General features: G+C 48.0%; 4 protein-coding genes across 4 annotated transcripts; 3 read left to right on the forward strand and 1 right to left on the reverse strand.

The window, feature by feature from the left end:
- Positions 1-89: 89 nt before the first annotated feature.
- On the forward strand, positions 90-2,915 carry F4807DRAFT_426982 (NAD(P)-binding protein). The gene has a single exon (XM_047998119.1). It carries the CDS (start codon positions 796-798, stop codon positions 2,434-2,436), a length of 1,641 nt encoding a protein of 546 aa, XP_047854038.1. The 5' UTR covers positions 90-795; the 3' UTR covers positions 2,437-2,915.
- Positions 2,916-3,498: 583 nt separating this feature from the next.
- Positions 3,499-6,622, reverse strand: F4807DRAFT_426984 (uncharacterized protein). Its single transcript, XM_047998120.1, has 4 exons — positions 6,258-6,622; positions 5,954-6,187; positions 5,627-5,893; positions 3,499-5,570 (listed from the first exon to the last, which is right to left on the reverse strand). The coding sequence occupies exons 1-4, from the start codon at positions 6,446-6,448 to the stop codon at positions 3,665-3,667; spliced, it is 2,598 nt and encodes an 865-aa protein (XP_047854039.1). The 5' UTR covers positions 6,449-6,622; the 3' UTR covers positions 3,499-3,664.
- A 4,231-nt stretch (positions 6,623-10,853) lies between these two features.
- F4807DRAFT_467707 (uncharacterized protein) lies at positions 10,854-12,398 on the forward strand (the record flags this gene model as incomplete). The annotated part of the gene is made up of 2 exons (XM_048002524.1): positions 10,854-12,069; positions 12,121-12,398. The coding sequence occupies 2 exons, from the start codon at positions 10,854-10,856 to the stop codon at positions 12,396-12,398; spliced, it is 1,494 nt and encodes a 497-aa protein (XP_047854040.1).
- Positions 12,399-13,684: 1,286 nt separating this feature from the next.
- On the forward strand, positions 13,685-25,834 carry F4807DRAFT_467711 (uncharacterized protein; the record flags this gene model as incomplete). Its single annotated transcript, XM_048002525.1, has 31 exons — positions 13,685-14,068; positions 14,172-14,305; positions 14,382-14,714; positions 14,765-14,868; positions 14,938-15,265; positions 15,328-15,670; positions 15,701-15,965; positions 16,005-16,222; positions 16,259-16,283; positions 16,317-16,506; positions 16,537-16,620; positions 16,660-16,777; positions 16,814-16,870; positions 16,904-18,542; positions 18,605-18,757; positions 18,788-18,823; positions 18,860-19,132; positions 19,166-19,275; positions 19,306-19,363; positions 19,397-20,618; positions 20,687-20,775; positions 20,852-23,156; positions 23,228-23,580; positions 23,659-24,229; positions 24,269-24,398; positions 24,429-24,521; positions 24,552-24,608; positions 24,648-24,867; positions 24,901-25,139; positions 25,176-25,591; positions 25,732-25,834. 31 exons carry the CDS (start codon positions 13,685-13,687, stop codon positions 25,832-25,834), a joined length of 10,650 nt encoding a protein of 3,549 aa, XP_047854041.1.
- Positions 25,835-27,115: the final 1,281 nt, after the last annotated feature.

Below are 27,115 nucleotides of genomic sequence, written 5' to 3' on the forward strand. Positions count from 1 at the left end.
TGCTAAGATCCGATGCTTTATTCCCCGCTGATTTAGATCTGGTTCTATTCTATCAGTAAAATATAGTGAGATGTTAATTAAATGTTTTGCCGCAATGGTTGTCAATTGATCATGGCTCTAAATGGTAAATTCCGCAGGCTTGGAGCTCTGCGGTACATAACGTCACAATGCATTCCCGAGATATGGACCTCGCATCGGGATTTTCCTTCTCTTTCTATACTTCACGTGAAGATTTCAAGAAACACTCCCACCTATCTCTCTGCATCAGATCGTGAACCCCAATCGTGGCAGGTCAAGCCCCAAAGTCGAGGTCATGGAGTGCTAGGTTGTTCGCTCCTTGTTTCTTCATGCGGCCGCCCCGTCTACGACAGAGCAGCCACTAAGAATGTTTCGGTAACAAATCGGTTATCGCCTGATAGGCCGATACCAAACCTTGGGTTTCCATGCTTCGACTATCTCTCCGTCTCCGTCTCTGTCTCATACCTGCTGCTAAACTTAGGTAGATCAAGTAATTGAAATCTCCGTTCATCCATTCATCCATCGCAAATGCTCGGAAGCTGAGGTAATATCATATTCGTCACCAACATACCAACACATGTAAAGCACCTCTAGTGAGTGAGATCCTATGTGGTGTTGGTGCACATATACCTTCAGCTTCGACTTTGGTCTAGGTGTCAAGTAAGAGATTTGCTAAAATAGAGACCTCTCTCACCAATCTTGGGCTAAGGGCATGCCTTCTAATTACTTGTTTCTTTCCATCCGGGCGTACAGCTAGACTCATAAAACTCTATCGCAATGGCCCCCCACAATGTCCAGGACGAAGGCCCTGCCGACCTCGAAAACGAGCCTGCAGGGACCGAAGTCAGGCCCCCAACGCCACCCCCTCTATCCGCCAAACCGCCGCGCATCCTAATCATCGGCGCCGGTTCTCGGGGTCGCGTCTACGGCCGGTGCACCCTGCAATCCAGCAACGGCGTCGTCACCACCGTCTGCGAGCCAGACGTTTATAAACGGGAGGAGTACGTCCGCACCTTCATCTCGTCCGACGCCAAGAACCCGCCGCCGGAGGGCTCGAGTTTTGCCGACTGGCGTGACTTTATCGAGTGGGAGGTGCGGCGCCGCCAGCGCGAGGCCGCCGGAGAGCCGGTTCCCGAGGGTGTAGACGCTGCATTCGTGTGCGTCCGCGATGAGATGCACCACGACGTCGTGGTTGCGCTCGCGCCATTAGACCTGCATATCATGTGCGAGAAGCCGCTCGCCACGACACTAGACGACTGCGTCGACATGTACCGGGCCGTGGCGCCCTTACAACCCACCAAGGTATTCTCGGTGGGCCACGTAATGCGGTACTCGCCGCACAACATGCTCCTGCGCAAGCTGCTCCTGGAAGACCGCGCCATCGGCGACATCCTGAGCATCGTGCACACGGAACCCGTCGGGTTCTGGCACTTCGCGCACTCGTACGTGCGCGGGAACTGGCGCAAAGAATCCACGACGGCGCCCTCGCTCCTGACTAAGAGCTGCCACGACATCGACATCATCCTCTGGCTCCTTTGCTCGCCCGCGCACCCCGAGTCGGACGTGGCCCCGCACATCCCTTCCGAAGTATCCTCAACGGGCTCGTTGCAGTTCTTCAAGCGCAGCCGCAAACCCAAGGCCGCGGGCGCCGCGACCAACTGCCTGAGCTGCGCGGCCGAGCCCTCGTGCATGTACTCGAGCCGGCGCGTGTACGAGAGCGCGCGGCACCAGGGGCTCGAGACGGGAAACATCCGCTGGCCGATGAGCGTCGTGCTGCCGGACATCGAGAGCTTCGGCGACGACGTCGAGGCGGCGCGGTCGAAGCTGCTACAGAACTTATCCGAGGACTACGACGCCTCGACGCCGCAGGAGGACATCGACGCGCGGAACTGGTTCGGGCGGTGCGTGTTCGAGTCCGACAACGACGTGTGCGACGAGCAAACGGTGACGATAAAGTGGGACGAGGAGCCGCTCGCCTCGGAGCAGAGCACGTACGCGGACTCGGTCGGCCACCGCGGCGCCAAGCAGGCGACCTTCCACATGGTGGCGCAGACGAAGCGGCAGTGCCACCGCTTCACGTACGTGTATGGGACGGCGGGCGAGATCTACGCGGACTCGCGGACGATCACGGTCGAGGACTTCCGGACGGGTGGCCAGGCGTCGTATCACCCGAAGCTGGAGAGCCTGGGACACGGCGGCGGCGACCACGGCATCACGCGCAACTTCGTGCTCGCCGTCGACCGCGTCAAGAACCACGGCTGGGCGGCCCCGCGCGCCCAGCGCGAGTTCATCGGCTGCGGCCTCGAGGAGATCATCCGCAGCCATGCGATGGTGTTCGCGGCCGAGGAGGCGAGGAGGGAAAGGAAGTACGTCGATTGGAAGGCTTGGTGGGAGGAGAAGGTCGGTGCGATATCGTGATATAGGTCGCGAGATCGGCTTCCCCCCCCTTTTCTTGTTTGCTCTTATTTGACCGTGGTTACTCTATAATATCTAACTTTGTTGCATGCATGGTATTACTGGTACGGGGAAGGCTGAGAGAAGCATGTGGTATTGTCACGTTCTTGTTTGCTCTGACATTGTTGCTTGGCTCATCATGTGTTGATGGTTGTAGACTGGGTGGCCAAATTGTGGTAAGGAGGATATATAGAATATAATGATTCGATTCGCTACGTACGGAAAGCGCTTTATCGTTCCGGGATCATAGCAACTCTAGTGGCTTGAATCCTTATAATGCGAACTTGTCCTTCTATACCTAAGTAGGACGGACGTGCAGTGTCTGATGGTTATGATAGAATTGCAGTTCTCATCCATGTCGATCAAGAAAATCGGCACACATGTCAGAAATGGCTAGACTTTTCATCTCAAACTTTGTCTTTGGAAATTTTCCGTTTTACGATCTTGTTGTAATGACTGGAAATAATCGTTCAAGCCCTTCTCTCTCCACAGCCGTGCTGCTTGCTTCTGTGCCGTGTCCCCTGCTTCGCGATGCCAGCTTTCCAGAGTCTGCATGCTCTCGAATATTTGCAATTCGCTAAACCCGCGCCTGGCCTCGGCGGCATCCATAGCTTACTGGGCCAGCCCATGTCGTGGATGATCCATCACCGCGGAGCCGTTTGCGTCGTACCGGCTTTGATGGAAATGGGCGATAACACGCCACGATACCTGGTACGTCCAATTGGACTGACTTTACACCTCATCTACAAGTTGAAGATATGAGCAAGCGAGCTGAGAAGAATGCTCATCGTAGGGTCCATTTTGCAAGAGATACCCTTCCGACTCAATGAACCTCATCACACTTGCGCAGGTGTCCTTCTCCTAGGAAGAGGGCATTGATGTAGACGCCACCACCCTCTGAAGAGATAAAAGTTGGTCTTTGACGAGTCAACGAGAATTAAGTCTCCTAATAAGAAGAAGCCGATGGCGGGAATCACGGTTTGTGCGACGTTAGTCGTCTCTAGCAACATGCCGATTATACTCTCCATATAATTAGCTGAAGATGAATCCTGATTAAGTAACACGTTTATTTTGTTTTTTTTTTAACGCGACTCAACTTAGGGTACACCTAGCACTAGCACAAGGCATAACGAGATCCATCATGTTTATCCATGCCTCTATGTCATGGTCTCATCTATCAGGTCTTACTAGTCTATGGGCTATCATCCCGGTCCACGTATATTTCGGCCCAAGAATCAGTAAAACTAGCCCTCTCAATCATTGATGCCCTGTCGTATATGTCCATGTTCATAAAATAGCCCTCGCACACGTCTTGAGCGATAGGACAGACAAAGTCGGAATTTGGGAACCACCCGCAAGGTGAGTGTTCCTTCATCATCTTTGTTTCCACCAATGGAATACTAAAGTCGTCAGATTCCCCAGTCAGCCAGATTTTGAGAGCACCCATTGAAAAATTGTCGGAGACCCAAGGTGCGTTATCTGTGACTCTGCGGTAGGTGAGGAGCTCTACCTGGATGGTCGCCCAGAGAAGCCCAAGCTCTGGATTCCCGCAGGGTAGCTTCAACCAGATACCGTGCACACCCTTATAACCTGTGTCTGTTTCCAAGGTACATCTGTTGTGCTCTGAACCCGTGTCTGCCGCTTCTTCTGGCTCCTCATCAGACTCTTCTTCAGGCGTTTGGTGTACCCACTGCCCAAAATTCCTTTCAAATTCCTGTTTCTTTCTGATTTTGCCTCTCTTGGCCAAGTAAAGTGTATGAAGAATGCATGACCACCCTATTTGACAGTCCATGGGCCATCGGTTAATCTCGCCTTGGGAAATTTCTTGCATCAGATCGCAAGCATCTAGTTTCTTATGGTAGCATGTCTCTGGATCCCCTTCACCAATAATATCCTCGACTGACATTGTTACGCTTAAGGAAGCATCAGCTCCTAGGCGAAGCAGACAGACGAGAATCGCCAAGGGACCGAACATGGTCTCCCCTCGCATTCCCCTATGTGCAAGATAGTATGCCACGATGACGAGAGTGTGCAATGGGCCGAGCTTTAGCTCCAGCCCACAGCAACTACAACGTCGGAGGAACAGCCCGCTCAGAGTATTAATATCTGGGGAAAGGGGTGAGCCAAAGATACCAATCACACTATGACAAATAGCCTGGACAGATGTGTGACAGAAGGGGTGTTTCCATGGTCCAGGAATGCGAGGGTGACCATGCTGAAAGAGCTTTCGGACAGCCGGCGTGTCAGCATCCCATCTACCGCAAATGTCCCTTTCTTCTCCGGGGTATCTATTCGGGGAACTGAACCCAATGCTCACTTTCTCCGGTTTGACCTTCGTGTGTGATCGAAGAATAGATACCATTAGGGAATCCAGTATGGTGTGTCCTAAATCGTTTATATTGTGTTTAAAGACATGATCGCCACCGAGGCTGTAAGCAAGCTCGTCGATCACCGTGCAACAGCCGTGACCACCGTCTAGGAAAGCAGCTGCGAGATGGAATGGGTATATTTCGTCGATCTCGCGAGGTTTATCCTGCTCCCCAAGTTGATACAAAAGCTCCGCATTTCCTGCCATAATTGCAAATTTCCAGGCTTCAGCAACTAGCGTCTCTGGTTGTTTGCTCAAGGACTGTTCAACCAGTTCCATGGAGATTGGTAAGTCTTGAGACGGGCTGGTAGTGAAAGCGTTGGTAGTGATCGACTGTAACATCGATTTTGGAAGCGAATGATTGGACAGCTCCGTTTCTCGCCATTGTGGCCATGATGAAGGATCATTCAAAATGAATTCATCTTGCGCACTTGTTTCAGGTTCCTTGATAGCCATATATTGTATGTTAGGTACGTGAATCGACCATCGGCAAAGCATCGTCGGCGCTTCGATTCTTTCTGGTTTATTGTGAGATATGGATGGCGATATCCCGGACATAGGGCTTCCGACAGGGCTAAGCGCCACGGGCGTCGCGGGGTTGAAAACACTCAAGCCATTGAGCGTTAGGGCAGCTATCATCTCTGCCGTCCAAGCCCGAGGTCCTTTGCCCCAGTACTTTGCTGTGACGAAGGTGTGGATATGAAAGTCATGTAAATAGTTTATCAACTGACTACAATTGATTAGCCATAGACATAAACGAGTAAACTAAGTAGTGGGCTTTCATACATTCGATCTTCTCTTCCACAATTGATTAGGAGGTCTTTATAGCGTCCTTGCAAGAATAAACTCGACCGGGTTTGGGTGGCCTTCTGACGGATCAGCTGCATATTTGGTGATGGACCAGCTGCTCGTCCCCCTGGTGTCACAGCTTCAGGACTATCGATATTCAAGTAGTTCGGAGTTGTGCCCGCTGTTCCGAATGGAGATGGTTCGTCAGGATATTGAGGCAAGGATGCTGCGTACGCTGCATAAGGAAGATTCCACGATGAGAGCCTAATAGAGTCGAATGGTTAGTCCAATGTACCATCATGCCATTAATAGTAATTTACGCACGCTCTTGGTACCATAGCTTCTACCTTATAGCGGTGTATCGCGTCTTTCGCATATCGCTTCAACTGTTTCGTATCCAGTGGTTTCTCCCGTTCACCATGGTTGAGTTTCACATCCGATGTGCTCGTTCCGGGGTGCTTCCGTTTCCCGAGATGGTTCACAATTTCATCCTTCTCAGAAGAGAGAATTCTTCTACGAACATCCCATTTACGGAATCGTGTTTGATACTGGTTGACACTACATTAGAAAGCGGAAATGTTAGTCAGATGTGAACATGTTAGCTACTTGGGAAGCCATTGAAACCAACACGGCATAGAAATTATAGTGAGACTTCATGAACTCAGCAACTTGGCGTATTGTCATCGATTTCCCGTTTGAGCCGTATTTTCCTAGGTACAATCTCACTATAACATCCCGAAGCTTCTCCCATCGTTCATCGTAGGAGTCGTTGAGGAACTTTTCTGCCTCGGAGCGAGGTGCTAAGTCGGCAGGATCCATAGTGACTTAGTAGGTGCAGAGGGTGCGCTCGATAGGAAATAGATGGTTGTTGTTGAGGCTTAGATAACGCTTGATTTTAAAAGTTCTGAATACCTAGGTAGGTACCTAGCCAGGTAAATGACAGACGTTAAATGTTGCCTTCTAGCCCTAGCACGAAACTCCTGTTTCGCGAACCAGCGAAACGAGGCAAGTAATATTGAAATGCTTCCACTAGTAAGCGACCGATTACCCCTCTTACGCCTCTTTGAACAAAACTTCAGCGACCAATTACTTGTCGCCAACATTGCCCATGCTTCCCCATTGCCTCGCATGAATCAACCTCCTAGGGCTGCTCGGGGTCACACAAGTAGGATTCTACCTACTTGCCTACCGGTAGTCACGTCATCCTACCATTCTGACAAAACGCCACAGGCCAATTAGCATCCCTCTTCTTCTCTATATATACACACCGTAGAGATTTGGCTCCGAGGTCCGATTTGTCGATCGTATAGGCGAGGTACAGTGATCGACTGCGGCTGGTCCTAGCCGCGCATACATAAAACTCAAAAACGTATAACAATACCTTATTATAGGTGTGAAGTGGATCCTACATCTAATCGAACAAAAGTGAGCCATCCAATTAGAACGTATTAATGTTTCGGAAGGCAGATCGCTAATCCAATAAGATCATTTGACTTTAAACCTGCGGCAGTGTTTCTCCCCAAGACGGCCGCTTCTGGACAGACAATTATCGCAAAATTGTCCTACTCTTCAGCCAGATGATCTGTCATAGATGCATAATAGGTAGGTATCTTGCACCGAATGTGAGTGATGGCAGGAAACCCCCACTGCTGCTTGAAAGCCACGCAGATAATGTACTTTTCGATCAAGGTAAGTGATAGGTGCATGGATATGTAGCTATTGTTGGAATTTATGATCTTAGATGGCGGTACAACTCGTGTTCCATCTCATTGTTGGTACAATGCTCAAGCTACACAGCTCTCCTCGATGAGCTTGCCTGATATAGGTATAGCTTTTTCGAGGAGGTTGAAATCCCATGACCCACGCCTAGAGCTCATGAAATGCTGTATATAAAGCCAATTCTACCCATCCGTTTCTATCTACTTCCTCTTGCCATCCATCACTCCTACCTTCCTTACCTGAATCAAGTTCATATATCTACTTGCCGTGGGACAAAACTGCTCTACTATCAAGCGCCCTATCCAATATTATCAGATAGACATCACAAGCCGTCTTAAGAGCCTAAGACTTGGAAACTTCCACCGATCTATAATGCCTTCAAGGTATGTGTGTTGGTCAGTCTATAGTGCCCTGCTCGAGTATCCATGGCCGTTTTCCTAATCCTTCCCTTCAATCTTACAATGAGGTAGAAATTTTCGTCTGTTGCCCAGGACCTGGAAATTCTATAACAGTCTATTTGGTCTAAGCTCGACAGAAAACGACTTGACTAAGATATGCCTGCTAACATTCTAAATAGAAGTAATCTAGACAATTCGAGTACCACTGCAAGGCATGGGTCTCCTAAGCCGACCGAAGAGAAAAAGAGTGCTCATGGAACAACACCAAAGACCGCCAATCTGCACAAGGGCAGGGAAGAAAGAAAGAAGACTGAAACAAGCGACCTGATCGGCATTGGTGCCCAGTTTCTTACCGCACAAACAGGTAAGCTTCCCATGAATCGATGTTCGTATGGCCTCGCATCGCAGCAAGGGCTAACACATTATTAAGATATGCTTCATAAGTGATAGTTACTGATTAGGGAAGACGTGCGGGTTATTGTTCCACTCAAATATACCTAAGCTTGCTAATCCCTCAGTCTACTATTGGAGTTGTATGAAGTGATGGTATGGAATACCTAACAAGGTAGTTAAAGGGATGATAGATATGTATCTCCTTCAGACATCATCAGGAAACTACTTACAGTTTTACCTATGAGAGATCGCAATTCAGATAACTACCTGTAGTTTTGCTTTTCTTAAACAACTAGATTATGTGGTATGACATGGACTTATGACGCCTCCCCTTGCCTCTAAAATCATGTTTTAATTACTTAGGAACTTTAACGCGCAGCAGTATACTATTTAGGAGGTAAGTAATGTGTATACTTGTGTTAACTGTTCGCGTAATTTCCATTTAATTATCCTTATTTGCTTAATATGAATGAGCTTAGAAAGTAATATACGATCGATTGAATCTCGCCTACGGGCTCAGCTCCCAAGACACTGCCGTTATTACAGCTTTGATACAACTTTCACGGCTTCTTCGGCCTGGAAGCCTCGAGGAAGTCAGGTACTAGGCATCCACTCTCGGCTAAGGTGGTGTGTATCTCGTGTTGAAATAATGGGTGGCTGAAATCAGGTAGCTAGATATCTACCCCCCATCTTATAACATATATGTATAACCTAGATGTCCTACTACTTATTCCCTAGAGTTCTTACCTTCTCATATAAGTAACAAATATAACATTCATAAGTAGGTAACCTGCGTATATCTTAACATCTCGTACTTTTATCACGACTTGCTAGCTTTCCTATCCCAACTTCCATAATCACTTTAAACTGGAGGCCACCCTTGGTGGTACAATAACCCTGAGTTCAGCCGATCCGAGCCGAGGATTCGATTCCCCGATCTCGCACTTTTACAGCTTTTAAACCTTTGCAATGGTTAATTAAGCTTATCAACCAAAAAACGCAAACTATAAGCCGCGCGCTTTGCATCATCGGTAAGCGTATGGTATCCCCCTTTAAACAACCTATTAATTATCCCTGGACTAAGTCAACTGCTAAAATAGCTTCAAGTAAGTAAGTCGTCAATTAAGTCAGCACCCTCGTAGCTTTGACCACTGCGAAGCTGAGCTCTTGAAGCTACCTAATTGGCTGCATGCTAATAATAGATGGGTCCACCCTTCCAGTCCTTCCAGGCTCTCCCTCCAGTCTCTTATACTTGGCTTAGTCACCTTGATTTAGGGGTTGACTGATTAGGTGCCTATATAGAGTAGCCACCGTCCTGCTCTAGGTCAGGTCCCTGACCTATGTTAAAGAATAGACCCGAGAGCTGATTAAGTAAACTCCTTAGGTAGGTAATCTCTCCTGGACTTGGTCCGTACGTGAGACCCATTTTCTACTAGCACCACGCGTTCTCCCGCTTCACTATTTCCTATCATTATATAACCTATTTTACCTTTTTCTCCTAATTTTTTAAATTGATACGATTGTATGGATATGCGGGCCGTAGCACCTTAATAGACTACAGTGACCGGTAATCTGCAAAGTTTTAACAGGTGCGCTTAGATTTAACTCCCTTCTTCGCTTTACGTACGTAAACACCCCGTACAGGGAGGCCACCTACTAATTTACCTTTTATAATTATCGCTAGGTATTGTCACGACAGGGACAAAGAACCTGCGGGTGGAAGCTATCACCTGCCAATTGAGCCAAACAACCACCAAAAGACGAGAATCGCAAGTCGGACAGCCTCGCGATATTACAGGTAATAAGGCTGATCCGTCACAGCTATATAATAAGGGGCGGAAGGATATAATAATAGGAGAGGAACCGAAATATAAAGGCTGGGGGAAATGTTATAGCGGTTAACTGGATTAAGGATAAAATAATCAAATAAAAAACATTAAGCTCGAAACCTATTTTCTACTGTCGTTCTGAAAATCCGAATCTTATCTAAAACCCATTGTTCGCAAACGGATCACCTTAAAAGTCACTGTTCCTACATTTGATTACCTAGTTAAGCCCCCTTAATAATCAATCTTTGTCAATTACCTAATAATCAAATTTTTGGACCACTTCAGTGTCTGCTAACTTGAAGATCCCGTACACCCCGTATCATCGGATTTCGGACGGCGGACGGCTGTTGGTTGGAAATATAAACCCGGACCCCTATTCCGATTGTATCACCAACAACATGCACGGATGACCGGTAACACAGCCTTGTGTCAGGGGCCAAATACCTTCGTATTATGATAAGCAATTCTCCTGTAGAGGAAGTATGTAGGCATCTCGGAGAGTCTCATGTAGGCCCTTATCATTAATTAATAGGTCAGTAATATCCATTTGCACGTAATTCAAAGTTAGACAGTAGCTGACTGGCCCAGTTGCAGATCAACTGGTCTCCTCCATGGACGCCAGTGGATGTACCTGAGACAGTACATGCTGCATTCCTTCATTCACACCAACAGCTGCAGCTTTGTAAGAACGAAGGTAGCGACGCTTGTACGATAACACATTTGAGAATTTCAAAGCGAAAAGGCGCTTGAATAATCAGGCAAGGCTGGGAGGTACCTAGTCACGACTATTCCAGGTTATATCCGAATTTGCAGACTTGACTTGTGCTTCTTGTACTGCTTTGAATCGCTCATGCACCTTCATCTGCTGCATTAGACTGCTCAACAATGGCCACTAGAAAATCTAGTATATCAGGTATATCGTCTCGGCGTTCTGCCTGCGATAAATGTCGAGTTTCAAAGGCCAGGTGCCTGCGCGCAAATCCCGATCAGGCGCGGTGTGATCGTTGCTCCCGCATCGACTCCGAGTGCATCACGAGCCCTATCTTTAGGCTACGGAGCTGGCAGCCTCCTGCTGCTGGTAATGATATGCCTGACATGCTCAATAGTACCAATGAACCACACAAGCGACAGAGACGCAATAGCCAGCCACAGCAACAACCTACTCCGAGAGAATCAAGCACATGTTTGGATGCTAACCTCTTGAGTGCTGGCGAAATACACCCCTATATCAGCGATATTTCAACATATCAAAGCCTTGACTGGAAAAAGCAGTCTCGTGTACCCGATCCGCCCAACGTATTGTACGGAGATGAAACACGGACCCAAATGGATACAACATTTGGCCATGTTGAAAGCGACTTCGACATAAACCTATCCGAGAACTTCTTCGCGACAACTCCTCCTGCATCATCCGGAGCAGAGCCCATAACGCCCTTAGCCTCACTTCCATCCTTGAGCACAGAATTGGTTAGCGGGTTTGCTACTCAATTTAGTCAAGATTTTTCACCTCAGACCTCGGACAATAATGCTCTTAGGTGTAATGGCAAAGCGCTTGTGGATACTAAGCAGACTCCTTTGCAACGGTTATCGAAACTTGACTATGATTTAATCACATTTCTCATTCGACTTGATCGAGAACCGCCTAGAGTGATATTGAAAACTCTCTTCGAGGGACAAGGAAACCCATCATCTCCAACGGTTGTGGATGATATACTCAACAGTACAACAGAGTATCTCATTATATTGAAGCTTCTGAACAGTTGTTATCTACAGTCGTCTGGCTCTCCATCTGTAGATGCCAGTAACGACTCAAGACATAGCTCTCATGGTTCAAGGAGAAGTAGCATTTCGAGCATCTACTCCGATCACGATAGCACCGCAGATTCGCCTCATCAATCGCAGCCTCTGGCGTCTACTCCACCGTCTTATCATGACCTTGACACGCCGTCTTTACTTCTAGTACTATCTGTTTATATTCATTTACTTCGGCTCCATTTGATTGTGTTTACAAACATCTACGGCTGCCTAAGAGAACTTTCCGAAAGCGAGAACCCACAGTTACGTCCAATCTTACGACTCAGTATCAGCGCATTACCAATAGGTAAGCTCAGCACTGCATTACTACCAATTTATATACTAAATTTTTCTACAGAATCGGGGAACCTGCAGACTCTTGTCCTCATTCAAACAGTTACAAGCCTTCTTGAAAGAATAGGGGTTTTACTAGGCCTTCCTCAAGAATTCCGAATAAGTAGGCGCCGAGGAGAAGAAAGGGGCTTACTTAGTGCGCCAGGTTTCCTAAGTTTGACGAAGTTAGCTCTTGAGAAAGAGGATGCTGGCACAGGCCTAAACGGGAAAGGAGGCATGAAGGCCTTACGGAAGAACATTGCCAAGGCGAAACAATTGCTAAGAGAGCGCATCGACCCTTGATACCCATTTAGATTTTATCACTAGTCCCATAGGCACTTAATGCGATATCTCTATTAAAGAGGCTATCGGTTCCGAGCTATTACCAACAAATTCTTAGGTTAGATGGGATAAAAGGGAGGCACCAACAGGCCTAATAGGAGTTGATCCTAAACTACCTTTCATCCCTCCACCCAGTATCTATGGGTGTAGATAGTAGCATATCCCTAGAACCGGCGGTTGTTATTAGCTAAGGACTATAGCACCAAAGGAAGCTTCTTTCTACGACCGGAATTATCACCCCTAGGTACGAAATTACCTATCTACCTAGGTAGGTATGTACTGTTTATATTCTATGTCTTATCTACCAGCTCAGATGAAACTCTCTTCTGCTTTCTAATCTTCGCCTGGCAATCACTGCTATTCAAAGTGATACGATGCTAAGATGAGCTTTTCGAGAGCACCAACTCACCGTATCTAAAACGAAATATTAGATATGTCCAGAGCTTACGTACGTGGATAAATATCAAAGGACTTAACCACATAGACATCGGGTAAGCGGCTTATATAAGACCATCCATGGACGCTGTAGCGTTGTAGGAAGTGGCGTATCTGGGAGGATTAGAATTTGTGAATGAAGTTGTGTAGCACGAATATCAATGGCCGTAGCTCGAAATTAGCACTAACGACCAAAGCGACCTACTGTAATTCCGACTTATCAGGTAGGCACCTCTTTCGTCAACGGCCGAGCCCTTGAATGAGGTCGCACCAACACATATTGTTCAAATGCCGCATCTTTATTTAATAACGTACTATTAACCCCTATTTGTAGTGGTTATGTATTTCTAACATCGACCTTCGTGTGCATTGGCTAACAGGGACAGGAAGCTGTAGGTCTACTATCGGTGAACCAACATTGCTTACGCCCCTAATATCTAAGAGTCAAGAAACAGTATGACTCTACTTTATCTCAATAATATTTACTATAGTTACTCCCCTTGCGTGAAACTTCTAGCCCTTGTCCTCTAAGCGAGGTCGCTTTCCAACCATCCTCACTAACTACGGCTCCAATACGATATCACATGTAGATACACCAAGACGAGTATTTAAGCAGGTAGTGTTTTTAGTTTATACAGACTTAACTTCCTATTAGATTGAGAAAAGTGTGCTCTTACTGACAGCCAAGCTTTTCAAGCTGTTACTTCCGCTTTATACCTAGCAAGTTACATATCACCAAGCTTTGTACGAAGCTTTCATTATCATCGTACAAAGAACACTTTCAATGTAACGCCGCGTTCCAACTCGGCAGTATGTCTATTATCGGAGAGCCCATTGCCATCATTGGCACAAGTTGTCGCTTTCCTGGAAATTCAGATACGCCATTAAAGCTTTGGGACCTCCTCCGCGAGCCCTGTGATCTATTAGAGCCGCTTCTAGAACGGTTTAACGGAGAGGGATGGCATCATAGCAATGGCAAGTATCATGGGCATTGTAACGTCAAGCAGTCATATCAGCTAGCAGGGGAAGGGTCCATCCGTCGATTCGATGCCCAGTTCTTTGGCGTAAACGCTGTCGAGGCTAACACTATAGACCCCCAAATGCGCCTCCTACTAGAAACTGTATATGAAGGCTTGGAAGCTGCCGGCCAGTCTATTGAGAGGCTTCGGGGATCGAATACAGCAGTATATACAGGGGTAAGCAAGTTTCCTTATCTTTTAAGTTGTCACTTCATATGGTCATCCTACATACACAAGTATTGAGCACAATATAATAATGTTGTACTAAAATAATCTCTAGATGATGACAAACAGCTATAAAGCAGCTTTGGATCGCGATCTGGACAGCATGGGAACCTATCAAGTTAGTGGCACAAGCCGTTGTATGCTATCTAATAGGCTATCCTACTTCTTCGACTGGCATGGTCCTTCGATGTATGTAGACCTATGACCACCTTTCCATTTGAAATAATACTGGTCTTTTGGCCTTTGGTTAACTAACCACTTACAGGACCATTGACACTGCTTGTAGCTCCAGCCTTATTGCTGTTCACCAAGCAGTCCAGCAACTTCGCAGCGGCCAATCACCTGTGGCTATTGTTGCTGGTTCGAATCTCCTGCTTGACCCTTCGGATTATGTATCTATGAGCAAGCTGGAGATGTTATCCCCTGACAGCCGTTCCCGGATGTGGGACAAGGACGCTAATGGGTATGCTCGGGGAGAAGGAGTGGCGGCCGTGGTCCTCAAAACGCTGAGTTCTGCTGAAGCTGATGGAGACCACATTGAGTGTATCATTCGAGAAACGGCTACTAACCAAGATGGAAAGACTTCGGGGATCACGATGTGAAACTACTCAACCTGATCGTGTGGAAAATTGCTAACATATGCTATAGGCCGAGCGCTAGAGCTCAAACACAACTCATCCGCGATTGCTATGCTCGTGCTGGACTAGATCCAGCCGACCCCTTGCAAAGACCCCAGTATTTTGAGGCTCACGGTATGAGATACAGCCTTGATAAAAATGAAACATATATTGCTAGTTGAAACTTTCTCATCACAAACATAGGTACCGGAACACCCGCAGGTGACCCTATAGAGGCCGAAGCGATCAAGACAGCTTTCTTTCCCAATGATGGCGTCGTACAGGGTAGCCCGGATCCCCTTTTCGTCGGTGGTATCAAAACTATCATTGGCCACTCCGAGAGTGTTGCCGGGCTGGCGGGACTGATAAAAACTTCCTTAGCTTTGCAGTACTCCACAGTGCCCCCAAACTTACTGTTCTCTGTGATAAACCCCAAGGTGGAACCTTTCTATGGAAACTTACGAATTCCTACCTCAGCTATCCCTTGGCCGGATGTTCATGACGGATCCCCTCGAAGGGCTAGTGTTAATAGGTAAGTGCCGCGCACCGAGATGAAATGTTGTCGTATGCCGATATTAACAATGCGTTTACTAGCTTTGGCTTCGGTGGCGCAAATGCCCACGCAATTCTCGAAAGCTATATGCCTAACAAGCCGTCAGTGTGCACTGAAAATGCTTGTTTCATCCCTTTTGTTTTCTCTGCTGCCTCGGAGGCTTCTCTTTCTCTGAATATGGTCTCTATGCGCGATTATCTGCAAGCCAACGGAACCAACGTGAATTTGCGAGACTTGGCTATGACACTTCATTCTCGACGGTCACGACTCCCTTTCGGAAGTTTTGTTGCTGCTAGCACCGTTCAAGAACTCAGTCAGGAAATTGATCAACTATGCCAGGAAAAAGGTGATAACACTAAACAACCTCACAGCATACAACATTCAGTACGACAATCCAGCGATCACAGTAGGAAGCCAAGGGTCCTTAGTATATTCACAGGTCAAGGGGCACAGTCGGTGCGTATGGGAGCTGCCCTCATCGAACAATCCGAATCATGCCAACGGATCATTGACAACCTCGAAACCCGACTTGCTCAGCTTCCACGGGCAGATCGCCCATCCTGGTCACTCAAGCAAGAGCTACTGAGGGATTCTAATGAGAAAATCAGCCAGGCTGCCTTATCTCAACCATTGTGCACAGCTTTGCAGATATTGCAGGTAGATCTTCTGCGTGAGGCAGGTATAGACTTCGCCGCCGTCGTGGGCCATTCCTCCGGAGAGATTGGCGCCGCTTACTCCGCAGGCATGATCTCGGCTGAAGATGCCATTTGCATCGCTTACTATCGAGGACTCCTTTCTGACCTAGCGATAGGCCCTAAAGGACAACGAGGCGCGATGCTAGCTATCGGAACCTCATTTGAGGACGCAAACGAAATTTGCAGCGAAGAAGAGTTCCAAGGCAGGGTCTCCGTGGCGGCTGTTAACTCTTCGGCTAGCGTGACTCTGTCTGGCGACGAGGACGCAATTGATGAGATAAAGCTAATTCTTGAAGACGAGGGTAAATTCGCAAGACGCCTCAAGGTCGATAAAGCATACCATTCCTCTCATATGGTTCCTTGCTCCAGCCTCTATCTCCGTGCTCTTCGTGGTCTTGGCATTCAGTCTCACAAACCAACAACACCCTGGTTTTCTAGCGTCAACGAAGGCAAGCTTATGGTAGCTGAGGAGGCTACTGGCCTTACAGCTACGTATTGGAACGATAACATGACGAGGCCAGTCATGTTCATGCAAGCTATTAAGGAGGCTTGGAGATCCCTGGGTCCATTCGACCTGGTTGTTGAGATTGGACCCCATCCTGCCCTGAGAGGCCCGGCGCTTCAAATTATTCAAGAATTGTCCATGCAAGAAATCCCATATACTGGAATTCACGCTAGAGGACAGAATGCAGTGAAGTCTTTCGCCAACGCGCTAGGTTTTATTTGGACTCACCTGGGTACCGTGGATTTGCCAAGTTACGACAAGTACATAACTGGCTGTAATGGTTATAATCTCGTCACAGGACTGCCACCATATGCTTGGGATCACGAGAAAGAGTACTGGCACGAGTCTAGATATATGAAGGCAATTCGCGCACGACCTGAACCAGTAAACGAATTGTTGGGCCACCTCACTCCGGAGAGCACTGACCAAGATATGCGGTGGAGAAATATTCTTTGCCCCAAGGAGCTGCCCTGGTTAAAGGACCACGCGCTACAGCAGCAAGCAGTATTCCCTGCTGCCGGGTACGTTGTTGCTGCGATTGAGGCTGCCGCAGCAATGGCAAGAGCAAGAGGCCTCTCAGTTTCTCTCATTGAGATTCTGCACCTTGATATTGGTAATGCTTTGGCCTTTGATTCCGATGATTCACGCATCGAGACAATCAACTCTTTGACAGATATTCGGCAGCATGGCAAGAAAATCGAGGCTCACTTCAAGTTCAACGCGGCACCAACTTTTCGGGGAACTGTGCCCGCTCTCCTTGCTCGGTGTCATGTAAGAGTTACATTAGGTCACAAAGACGAAGCTGTCCTTCCAGCTCGGGGCCCTCCTGAGTTTGGTTTATCTAAAGTTGATACGGAGGACTTTTACAGGTCGCTTTCGAGACTTGAGTACCAATATACAGGTCCATTCCATGCGCTGTCCCAACTCCAGAGGAAATATGGGTTTGCGACTGGATACATCACCAACGAGCAGTCACAGTTACTTATTCACCCCGCCGTCCTAGATGCTGCTTTCCAATCAGTTCTCCTTGCGCACTGTGCACCCAACAGTGGTGGTATCTGGTCTCTTCACGCCCCAAAGACAATTCGAGCCATTAGGGTGGATACTCTTCTCTGCGCTGCTCACATGGCAAAGAATATTCCCGTTGCATTTGATTGCGTGAAGCCAGCAGGAGTATCGACTCTCGAGGGCGATGTCGACTTGGTGGCCGACATTGATGGCTCCCAGCATATCATGGTCCAGGTAGAGGCACTTAATTGCGTGCCTTTCTCCCAACCAAGTGCAAAGGAAGACAAAGAGATGTTCTCGATGACAGTCTGGGACGTGGCGAATCCCGATGCGCAACGGATTGCATACGACGGCGAGCCATCAAAAGAAGAAGTAGAGCTTGCTCTCTTGCTGGAGCGTATGGCCGTCTTCTACCTGCGACGTCTAGACAGGGAAGTGCCGAAGGAGCATCCAGCTAGGTCTGCAGGACCTTATCAGCATTATTTCTCCTTTGCAACACATATTGTGTCCCGTGCTAAGGAAGGCAAGCTTTCTCACTGGTCCTCGCAGTGGGACCATGACTCTCCAAATAACCTGGCTACAGCATATGGGCCTTACATAAACAATGTCGAAGTCAAGTTGCTCAAAGCTATCGGGGATAACATCATTGACATTGCCACGGGACGGACATTAGCAATCGAATTAGGTATGGAAGACGACATGCTGTCACAAATATACCAGCAGGGCCTAGCTTTTGAAAAACATGCCAAGTTCCTAGGCCGCCTAGTGAAGCAAATTTCTCACAGGTATCCGCGGATGAATATCCTCGAGGTCGGCGCAGGTACGGGTACTGCGGCGAAGGAGATCTTTCTCGAGATTGGGCAGAAGTTCGCCTCATACACATACACCGACATATCTTCTGGCTTTTTCGAGTCTGCGCAGAGGAGGTTTGCCTCCCAACAATACAAAATGGTCTATAAGGTACTAGATATCAGTAAAGACGCAAGGCAACAAGGATATAAAGAGCACTCATATGATCTCATAGTTGCCTTTGCAGTTCTTCACGCAAGTGAGTATAATATCATGTATCCTATCATGTATTATTCGGAGGGACTAACGGTTTGTGTGTAGCCCCTAAACTCCAGGATACACTAAGAAATATTCGACAACTACTCAAGCCGGGTGGGTTCCTAGTTGTGCATGAACTCCAACCTGATAACATTGCGAGAGGAGGTGCTCTTTTTGGAGCATTTCCTGGCTGGTGGCTGGGTGCTGACGAAGGACGTACCCTATCTCCTTGCATCAACATTGCAGATTGGGACAAATTGCTTCGTGCGACAGGGTTCTCAGGTTGTGATACTATTATTCCTATTCAGAATGATCTAGTAACACCGGTGAGCGTGTTTGTTTCACAAGCTGTTGACAGTCGTGTTGGATTTTTAAGAGATCCTTTATCCGCACCCATACCACTTTTCAAGGACAAGAGCTCAGCGACGACGCAAGACCTCATATTACTAGGCGGAAGTAGCTCACTAGTATCGAAGACCATAATTCAGCTCAAGTCCAAACTGGATCATCAATGGGGACACAATATCAAGATAGCTCAATCCCTGGCCGACATAACTTCTCTTGCTATCACTTCTAACACGACCATCTTGAGTCTCCTCGAGATAGATGGACCCGTCTTCAGAGGCCTTAATACTAGCGACTGGGAAGCATTGAAACTATTGCTACAAGAAGCAGGTACAATTCTGTGGGTATCATCGGGTCGTCGGGCAGAAAATCCATTTGCGAATATTATGGTCGGCCTACTTCGCTCTGCAAGGCAAGAGATCCCAACGCTCGATATCCAGTCCTTCGACATTGAGGGTAGCCAATCATTGGACGCGCGTGAACTCGCAAAGACGCTTTTACGATTGAAAGCAACAACGATGTGGCAGAGACAAGAAAGTCAAGGTAGCCTTCTTGTGACAATCGAGCCAGAGCTGATCCTTGAGCAAAATGGGACACTCGTTATCCCTCGAGTAGTCCCTAGCCATGAGATGAACAACAGATACAACTCCTCACGGCGTTCCATATTCACTCCTATGAGCTCTTATGAGAAAAATAAGAATATCGGAATTATGAATTCTGACTGGCAGAATATCTGCTTGCACGAAGTCCCGGAGCCGGAGGGTGGGGATGGGTCCATCGCCCAGGTTACTCACTCATTGTGCTCAGCTATCCGCGCTTCTAAATTCGGGTTCATGCATGTCATCTTAGGGTACAACTGTTCCTCGGGTGACCAGGTAGTGGCTCTAACCAGTCAACATACTCTAAAGGTTCCTCTCGGACTTTCAATTCCAGTCGAGGTCACGGCTGGCAAAGAAGCTACTTTCCTGACCTTTCTTGCGTATCACTTACTCGCAAGTCAGTTTTTCGAGGGCCTGCCTAAAGGAGCGGCCGCGATTATTCATGAGCCAAGTGAAACATTTGCAGCTGTCCTAGCAGATGAGGCAGAGCACCACAGCATACATATCACATTCACAACAACAGTGACCGCGCCCAAATCTGGTTGGCTCACAATCCATCCAATGATTCCAGAACGCGCTATGCGTGCATTGATCCCCACAAATACGATCGCATTGCTTGATATGAGCTCAGAAAGTGATACAGCATCAATTGGATCTCGCCTACGGGCTCAGCTCCCAAGTCACTGCCGTTATTACAGCTTTGATACAGCTTTCATGGCTTCTTCAACCTGGCAGCCCCAAGGAAGTCAGGTACCAGGCATTCACTCTCGGCTAAAGGGGTGTGTATCACGTACTTTATCACGACTTGCTAGCCTTCCTGTCCCAACTTCCATAGTGACCTTGGATAAATTGACTGTGCTTAACCGTCAACATCCAGATGTTGTCATCGACTGGTCAAATCCTGCATCGGATCTCACCATCCTAGTGCATCCTGCAGATTCGCAGGTTCAGTTCTCTAACTGCAGAACATATTGGCTGGCTGGTCTCAGTGGAAGCCTCGGTCTCCTGCTTTGCGAGTGGATGATTCGCCATGGAGCAAAATATGTTGTCATATCTAGCCGCAACCCAAACATTGATGAGGCTTGGCTTGAAAAGATGCATGCTTCCGGGGCCACTGTGAAGGTTTTCTGCTGGTTTGTGACTTCTCCTTAAACCCATCTTGTCCCCGTTGAGAATGCTAATCTGATTGGAACCTACGCAGTGATGTCACCGATAAATTTGCGGTATCGAAACTGTACAGGAACTTACAGTCAACACTTCCCCCCGTTGCTGGAGTCTGCCAAGGTGCAAGTAAGTGTAAATTTCATTCCGGAACTAGTGGCACGATGTTATGTTCGTTATGATGCTTACCTGCTTTTCCGTGTAGTGGTCCTCGAGGATATCTTGATTCGTGACATGTCTCTAGACGCCTTGCTGAAGGTTACGAGACCGAAAGTAGAGGGTAGTCTACACCTGGACCAACTTTTCCAGTCTCAAGATTCAGACCTTGACTTCTTCATATTCTTTTCCTCTGTTGGGTCCGTGGCGGGACGAGCGGGTCAAAGCAATTATGCAGCTGCCAATCTATTTATGACGGCAGTTGCAGAACAGCGCCGGCGACGTGGCCAAGCTGCTTCTGTGATGCATATTGGCCCCATATTTGGTGCTGGTTATATAACCCAACAAGGACTCGACTCAAGTTCCATGTTTGCGCCGACCTTGAAGACGATGTTTCCTATCTCAGAACAAGACTTTTGCCAGCACTTCGCCGAAGCCTTTATCGCAGGACGTTCCAAATATCAAACAGGAGCTTTGGAAGTGACAACTGGCTTGGCCAAGTTCAAATCGGTACACGAGGCGGGACCGTTCCTGAGCCACTTCACGCAAGATCGGACTGAGATAGCCACGGATTTATCGACTAGCAAATCAAAAATGTCCCTTATGTCGCAACTCGCCATTGCAAAGGGGCGAATAGAAGTGACACGCATCGTTTGGGAAGCACTCATTATCAAGCTAAGCGTTTTATTCCAGATTGAACTTTCCAAACTTGAGCAGTCAGACCCGAAACAACTGCGCCTCGACGAAATGGGCATCGACTCCCTGATGGCAGTGGAGATCCGTGGCTGGTTCTTCAAAACCTTCCAGGCCAATATACCAGTGCTGAAGATATTGAGCGGAGGTGTAGTAGCCGATCTCATCGATACAGCAGCAGAGACGATACCTCGTCAGCTCGTTCCGGGGATTGGTGATGAAGGTCCAGGTCCTCAGAATGAGCAAGGTCAGTCCCTACCGACAGAAGTCAAGCAATCATTGCAGCATTTGCATGAAGCTGACGACTGGCCTTCCCAACCCAACATATCAACACAACATAAGCCGGCGGACAAGCTGGTTCTAGAAAAGGGGTTGCTTTCATCCAAGGATGGAAAAGAACTGATCCCACGCTCAGATTTCACAGAACAAGCCACGTCTACTGTAGCTGAGCATCAGCAACAGCTGGAACTTGCGGGTGAAGATCCTGTCGAACTTTCCAAGTACGATGAAGATGACGACAGTAACAACACTCATTCCCACATTCAATCCCCAAACACGACTCCTAGTGATGATGTCGTAGAGACCGGCGAACTGCTCAGGAGAACAGGCACCCATATTACAACGTCTCAGTGCCCAGAACACGAAAAGGTGCAGGTTGATGGGCCGTCAATATCACTCGATGAGAGATACTTCAAGTTATCTTTCAGCCAAAGTCTGTTCTGGTTTTCTGCTGCTTTTTCGGACGACCCAACAAATCTCAACCTTACCGGAACGTTTCGTTTGACTGCTGAGATCAACATTGAGAATCTGAAGTGCGCCTTTATAGCACTAGGGAAACAGCACGAATCTCTTAGGACCCGCTTCATCGTTAAGGATGGCCAACCAATGCAAGGAATCATGAATTCTACTGCACTTAGCCTCGAGCACTATTCTATCCAACGCGAAAGCGAACTTGATAAGTACACAAGCATGATACATAATCATGTCTATGACCTCGAAAGGGGCAAGACAATGCGTCTTGCGGTGATATCTATGTCCTCAAATCAACACTTTTTCATCATTGGTATGCACCATCTTGCCATGGATGGTCAGTCATTTTTCCCATTGATACAGGACATGCTGCAACACTACACACATAGCTATCAAGGCATGATAGCAAGGCAATACACGGAATTTAGTGAGAAGCAACATGCAGAACACGCGTCTGGAGGATTCAAAAATGAACTCGCTTTCTGGAAGACCGAGTTGGCAGAGATGCCCCCACCTCTTCCAATGTTACGGATGTCAACCTTTACATCCCGGCCATTGCTACAGGCTTACGGTAACAAACATGTGGATGTGAGAATTGGTCCAGACACCAAAGGATTAATACAGGCTCTTTGTCGCAGGTGCAGAGCAACCCCCTTTCACTTCCATCTCGCGATTTTCAGGGTGCTTCTCCATAGATATACTGGATCTGGGAACTTCTCAATCGGTATCGGAGATGCAAACAGAACTGAAGAAGATCTCATGGGAACTATTGGCGATTTTGTCAATTTATTGCCACTGGTATTCCGCACTGAGTCGTCTCTTCAATTCGATATAATGTTACAAGAGACTCGCTCCAAGGCACTTGCAGCACTAGCCAATTCCCGAGTGCCATTCCAACTTCTCCTGAACGAGTAAGTCCCTTTTCAGTATAACCACGCTGGCGAGTATCAGAGACAACTACTAAGAATGCTTTTCTATTCAGACTGGGAGTTGAGCGATCAGCAGTAACTACGCCTATTTTCCAGACCTTCATGGACTATCGCTTGACCGGCGGTGAAAAAATGAGCTGGGGAGACTTCCAATTTGAGTTGCTTTCATTTCAACGATCCAAGATGGCATATGATGTAGCAGTTGATATTCTTGACAATGCCGACGGTGATTGTCTTCTCACATTTATAGTTCGCGACGATATATACACTCAGGAAGACGTGGAACAACTGGCCGGAAGTTACGTCTTCCTCGCCGAAGCATTTGCCTCAAAGCCAAGTACTACCCTGGGCGATACAGACATGTTTGATGATGCCAAGATCAACGAGGCGCTAAACTTAGGCAGAGGTCAGTTCTGTTTTACTGTACTGGTGAGGAGATGCTTGAAACAATGATTTTTGACTAACTCCCTTGTCTGTATCAAAGGTTCTATATACCAGTCACGGCAGTGGGGAAGCACCGTAATCCATCGAATCGACGAAATTGCCAAAAGGCACCCGAAACGAACAACAGTAGTCTCCGGTGACGGAAATGTTACATCGTATGACGATGTCGTCCATAGAAACGTCGACGCAATAGTTGCAGACCTTGAAGCCATCGGGATCACGACTGGGTCACGGGTAGCAGTTCTACAAGAAGCAACGCCTAATTGGGTATCGTCAATACTTGCCGTGATGAGGATTGGCGCTACATACTTGCCACTCGACTTGGGAACGCCATGGGCTCGACTAGCCGCCATAGTCGCAGACTGCCGGCCTGAGGCAGTCCTTGTGGATGAGCATACCAGAGAGAATGCGCACAAACTGGGATTCAATGACATGAAAGCCATCGAAGTTGGTAGAACTTCGCATAGACGTGAGGGGTATCGAACACCAATTTATGCCACGCCGGAGAACGATTCCATGATTCTTTATACCAGCGGTTCTTCGGGAACGCCCAAGGGCATTGTTCTCACGCACCAGGGAATACAGTCATGGCTCGAACCCTGCAAGTTTCTGTACGGCATGGGAGGAAGTTAAGTCGTCCTGCAGCAAAGCTCTCAGGGGTTTGACATGTCCCTCATGCAGATTTGCACCGCTCTATGCTTCGGCGGAAGCGTTTGTCTCCTCCCGCGGAAGCTTCGTGGTGACGCCCGCGCGATCAGTGCGATTATCACGCGACACAAAGTAACGCATACTTACGGGACACCGTCCGAGTACCTAAGCTGGCTCAAGTATGGCAACTCAGAAGCACTGAGGAAGTCGTCATGGAAAACAGCCTTAGTTGGGGGTGAGCCGCTTGCTGCCTCCGTGCTCAAGGAGTTCGCTGCTTTGGGAAAGGATGACCTTCGTTTCAACCATATGTACGGGACTACCGAATCGACCTTCTGCGCCGCCGTAATGGAATTGGACTACCTAAAGGAGGCTTCGGAAGAGAATTCCTTTCAATTTCAACCCAACTATCCTGCTGGCATAGCACTACCCAACTACAACGTGTATATCCTCGACGAACATAGGAGACCTTTGCCTCCAGGTATGCAAGGAGAAATATATATCGGAGGTGCTGGTGTTGCCCGGGAGTACTTGAATAATCCGTCATTGACCCGGCAGACATTCGTTCATGATCCTTTTGCCACGGCCTGTGACCGCGACAGGGGTTGGAACACGATGCAGCGGACCGGCGATCTAGGCCGATGGTCTCGAGTCGATCACGGTGCTATTCTTATCGAAGGCCGCATCTCCGGTGACACTATGGTCAAGCTACGTGGCCTTCGTGTGGACTTAAGAGAGGTTGAGGTCGCGATACTGCGTGCTGGTGCTGGCTTGCTGAGTGAAGCTATCGTCTCGATCCGCCGAAGCTCATCTGAATCCCCCGAGTTTTTGGTCGCTCACGTCGTCTTCGAACAGAAATTTTCACCGTGGAAAGGAGTTCATGAACGTCGTCTACAGGAGCTTCGTACGCAGTTAGAGCTTCCACTGTACATGCGACCTGCGTTTATCGTCGCATTGGACGCGTTACCAACGACGGCTTCCGGGAAGCTTGATCGCCAAGCTGTTAACTTGTTACCCATCTCCAAAGTTAATACAGACGTCAGTGATGTCATTTGGACTCGGACAGAGGAAAGGTTGAAAGCGATTTGGGACGATATTCTCTCCCATGATTCTACAAATGCGCTGGAAATCACACCAGAGACAGATTTCTTTCACATTGGCGGCACCTCGCTGAGTCTTCTAGGTCTACGTGACAAGATCAGAACACAGTTCGAGATTGAGCTTCCGCTGGTGGATCTCTTTGAGGCAAGTGTGCTGTCCAACATGGCACATCGAATTGAAGGTCACATCAATACGCTAGATGCCATTGACTGGAATGAGGAGACAAAGTTACGACCATCTATGATCGAATTACAAAGTAGCATCCTCCAACGAGTCCAATACTCCCAGTCCAGGATAATCGTCCTTACCGGAGGCTCGGGCTACCTTGGCAAAGCCCTCATCCACGCCATGATTAAAGACCCAACAGTCAAAGAGATCCATTGCCTCGGAGTGCGCAACGTTTCCTCCCGAACCGACTTGAAAAGTCTCGACAAGGTCACTCTTTACGAGGGAGACCTAAGCCATCCTAATATTGGACTACCGCTGTCTATCATCGCCGACTTATTCAGCAGGGCAGATGCAATTATCCACAACGGCGCTGACATCTCCTACATGAAGACGTACCAGACGATGCGACAGTCCAACTTCCTGACTACTAAAGATCTCATTGAGTGGAGCATGCCCAGGATGATCCCATTCCACTATATCTCGACGGCCGGGGTCGGAAGTTTCGCACCGGGTTCACGTTTATGGGAGACCTCGGTAGCCTCAACACCGCCGCCCACGGATGGCTCAATGGGATACACAGCGTGTAAATGGGCAAGCGAGAATTTTCTCGAGAAACTAGTCGAGCGACACCCGCGCTGGCCCATATGTGTGCACAGACCCACGCTCATCAGCCGCGATGATGTTCCCGAGCTTGATGGAATGCACAATATTCTTGGGTACGCGCGTAAGTTAGGGGCCGTGCCCGTATCTCAGGGCGTAGCCCGAGGCGTGGTAAACGTGGTTCAACTAAACGCCGTAGTCAAGGGCGTGTTAGACTGCGTGCTGAATCAAGATGACGAAGGTTGGCCAGATGGCCATCACCAACTCGGCAAGGTGCACTTCGTCAACCTTTCTGGCAATCTTGATTTGCCACTGAACGATATGCGGAAATGGGCCCTGGAACGGACTACTGATGGAAATGTTGGGTTTTCAGATATCGACTTGGTTGAGATTCCTATGGGTGAATGGATTCGCAGGGCGAGCGAGGTTGGCATGCATCCGACTATGGGGGCGTTGCTGGCCGCCTTTGCCCGCGATGGAGAGGTTGAATTTCCTACCGTTGCAAAAGGGGCAGGATATTAGTGAGCGTTACGGTTCTCCATTCATCCTGTATACAAGCAAGCAACACGTCCACTACGGCATCTACGCCTAGAGAAATATCTAGGTATGGTTATTAACCAACGTACGATACCTAACATATCTCTTGATTATGAGCACTAATTTTCAATGATATTTCGGACCTGGCCCATTGTCATGCTAAATGTGAAGTTATTTAGGATAGCTTCCTAATGATTATCTAGGTAGGTATGTATCTATTAGTGTAGTTTGAAAACGTACCGTACCACCTATTTTAGACAAAGCCGCGCTGTGCCTGCAAGGCGTTTTCCACTAAATGGCTTCTAAATACAGGGGCTCATAGCGTACCTAGGTACCTATCCATACCTCCCTAGCAGTTCCACGCAGCGAGGGATTAAATTACAGGTATCTGTCACCAAATCTACCTACCTAGGTACCTACTACGCAGAACAAGGTGGGCGTGGTTA

This window comes from Annulohypoxylon truncatum, assembly GCF_022578515.1.
Source record: "Annulohypoxylon truncatum strain CBS 140777 unplaced genomic scaffold F4807scaffold_17, whole genome shotgun sequence".
NCBI lineage: Eukaryota > Fungi > Ascomycota > Sordariomycetes > Xylariales > Hypoxylaceae > Annulohypoxylon > Annulohypoxylon truncatum.

Coding starts and splice junctions, on each gene's coding strand:
- F4807DRAFT_426982 (XM_047998119.1), top strand. CDS start 796: ATGGCCCCCCACAATGTCCAGGACGAAGGCCCTGCCGACCTCGAAAAC.
- F4807DRAFT_426984 (XM_047998120.1), bottom strand. CDS start 6,448: ATGGATCCTGCCGACTTAGCACCTCGCTCCGAGGCAGAAAAGTTCCTC. Junction 6,188..6,257: donor CACTATAATTTCTATGCCGT/GTTGGTTTCAAT, acceptor TTTCTAATGTAG/TGTCAACCAGTATCAAACAC. Junction 5,571..5,626: donor TGTGGAAGAGAAGATCGAAT/GTATGAAAGCCC, acceptor AATCAATTGTAG/TCAGTTGATAAACTATTTAC.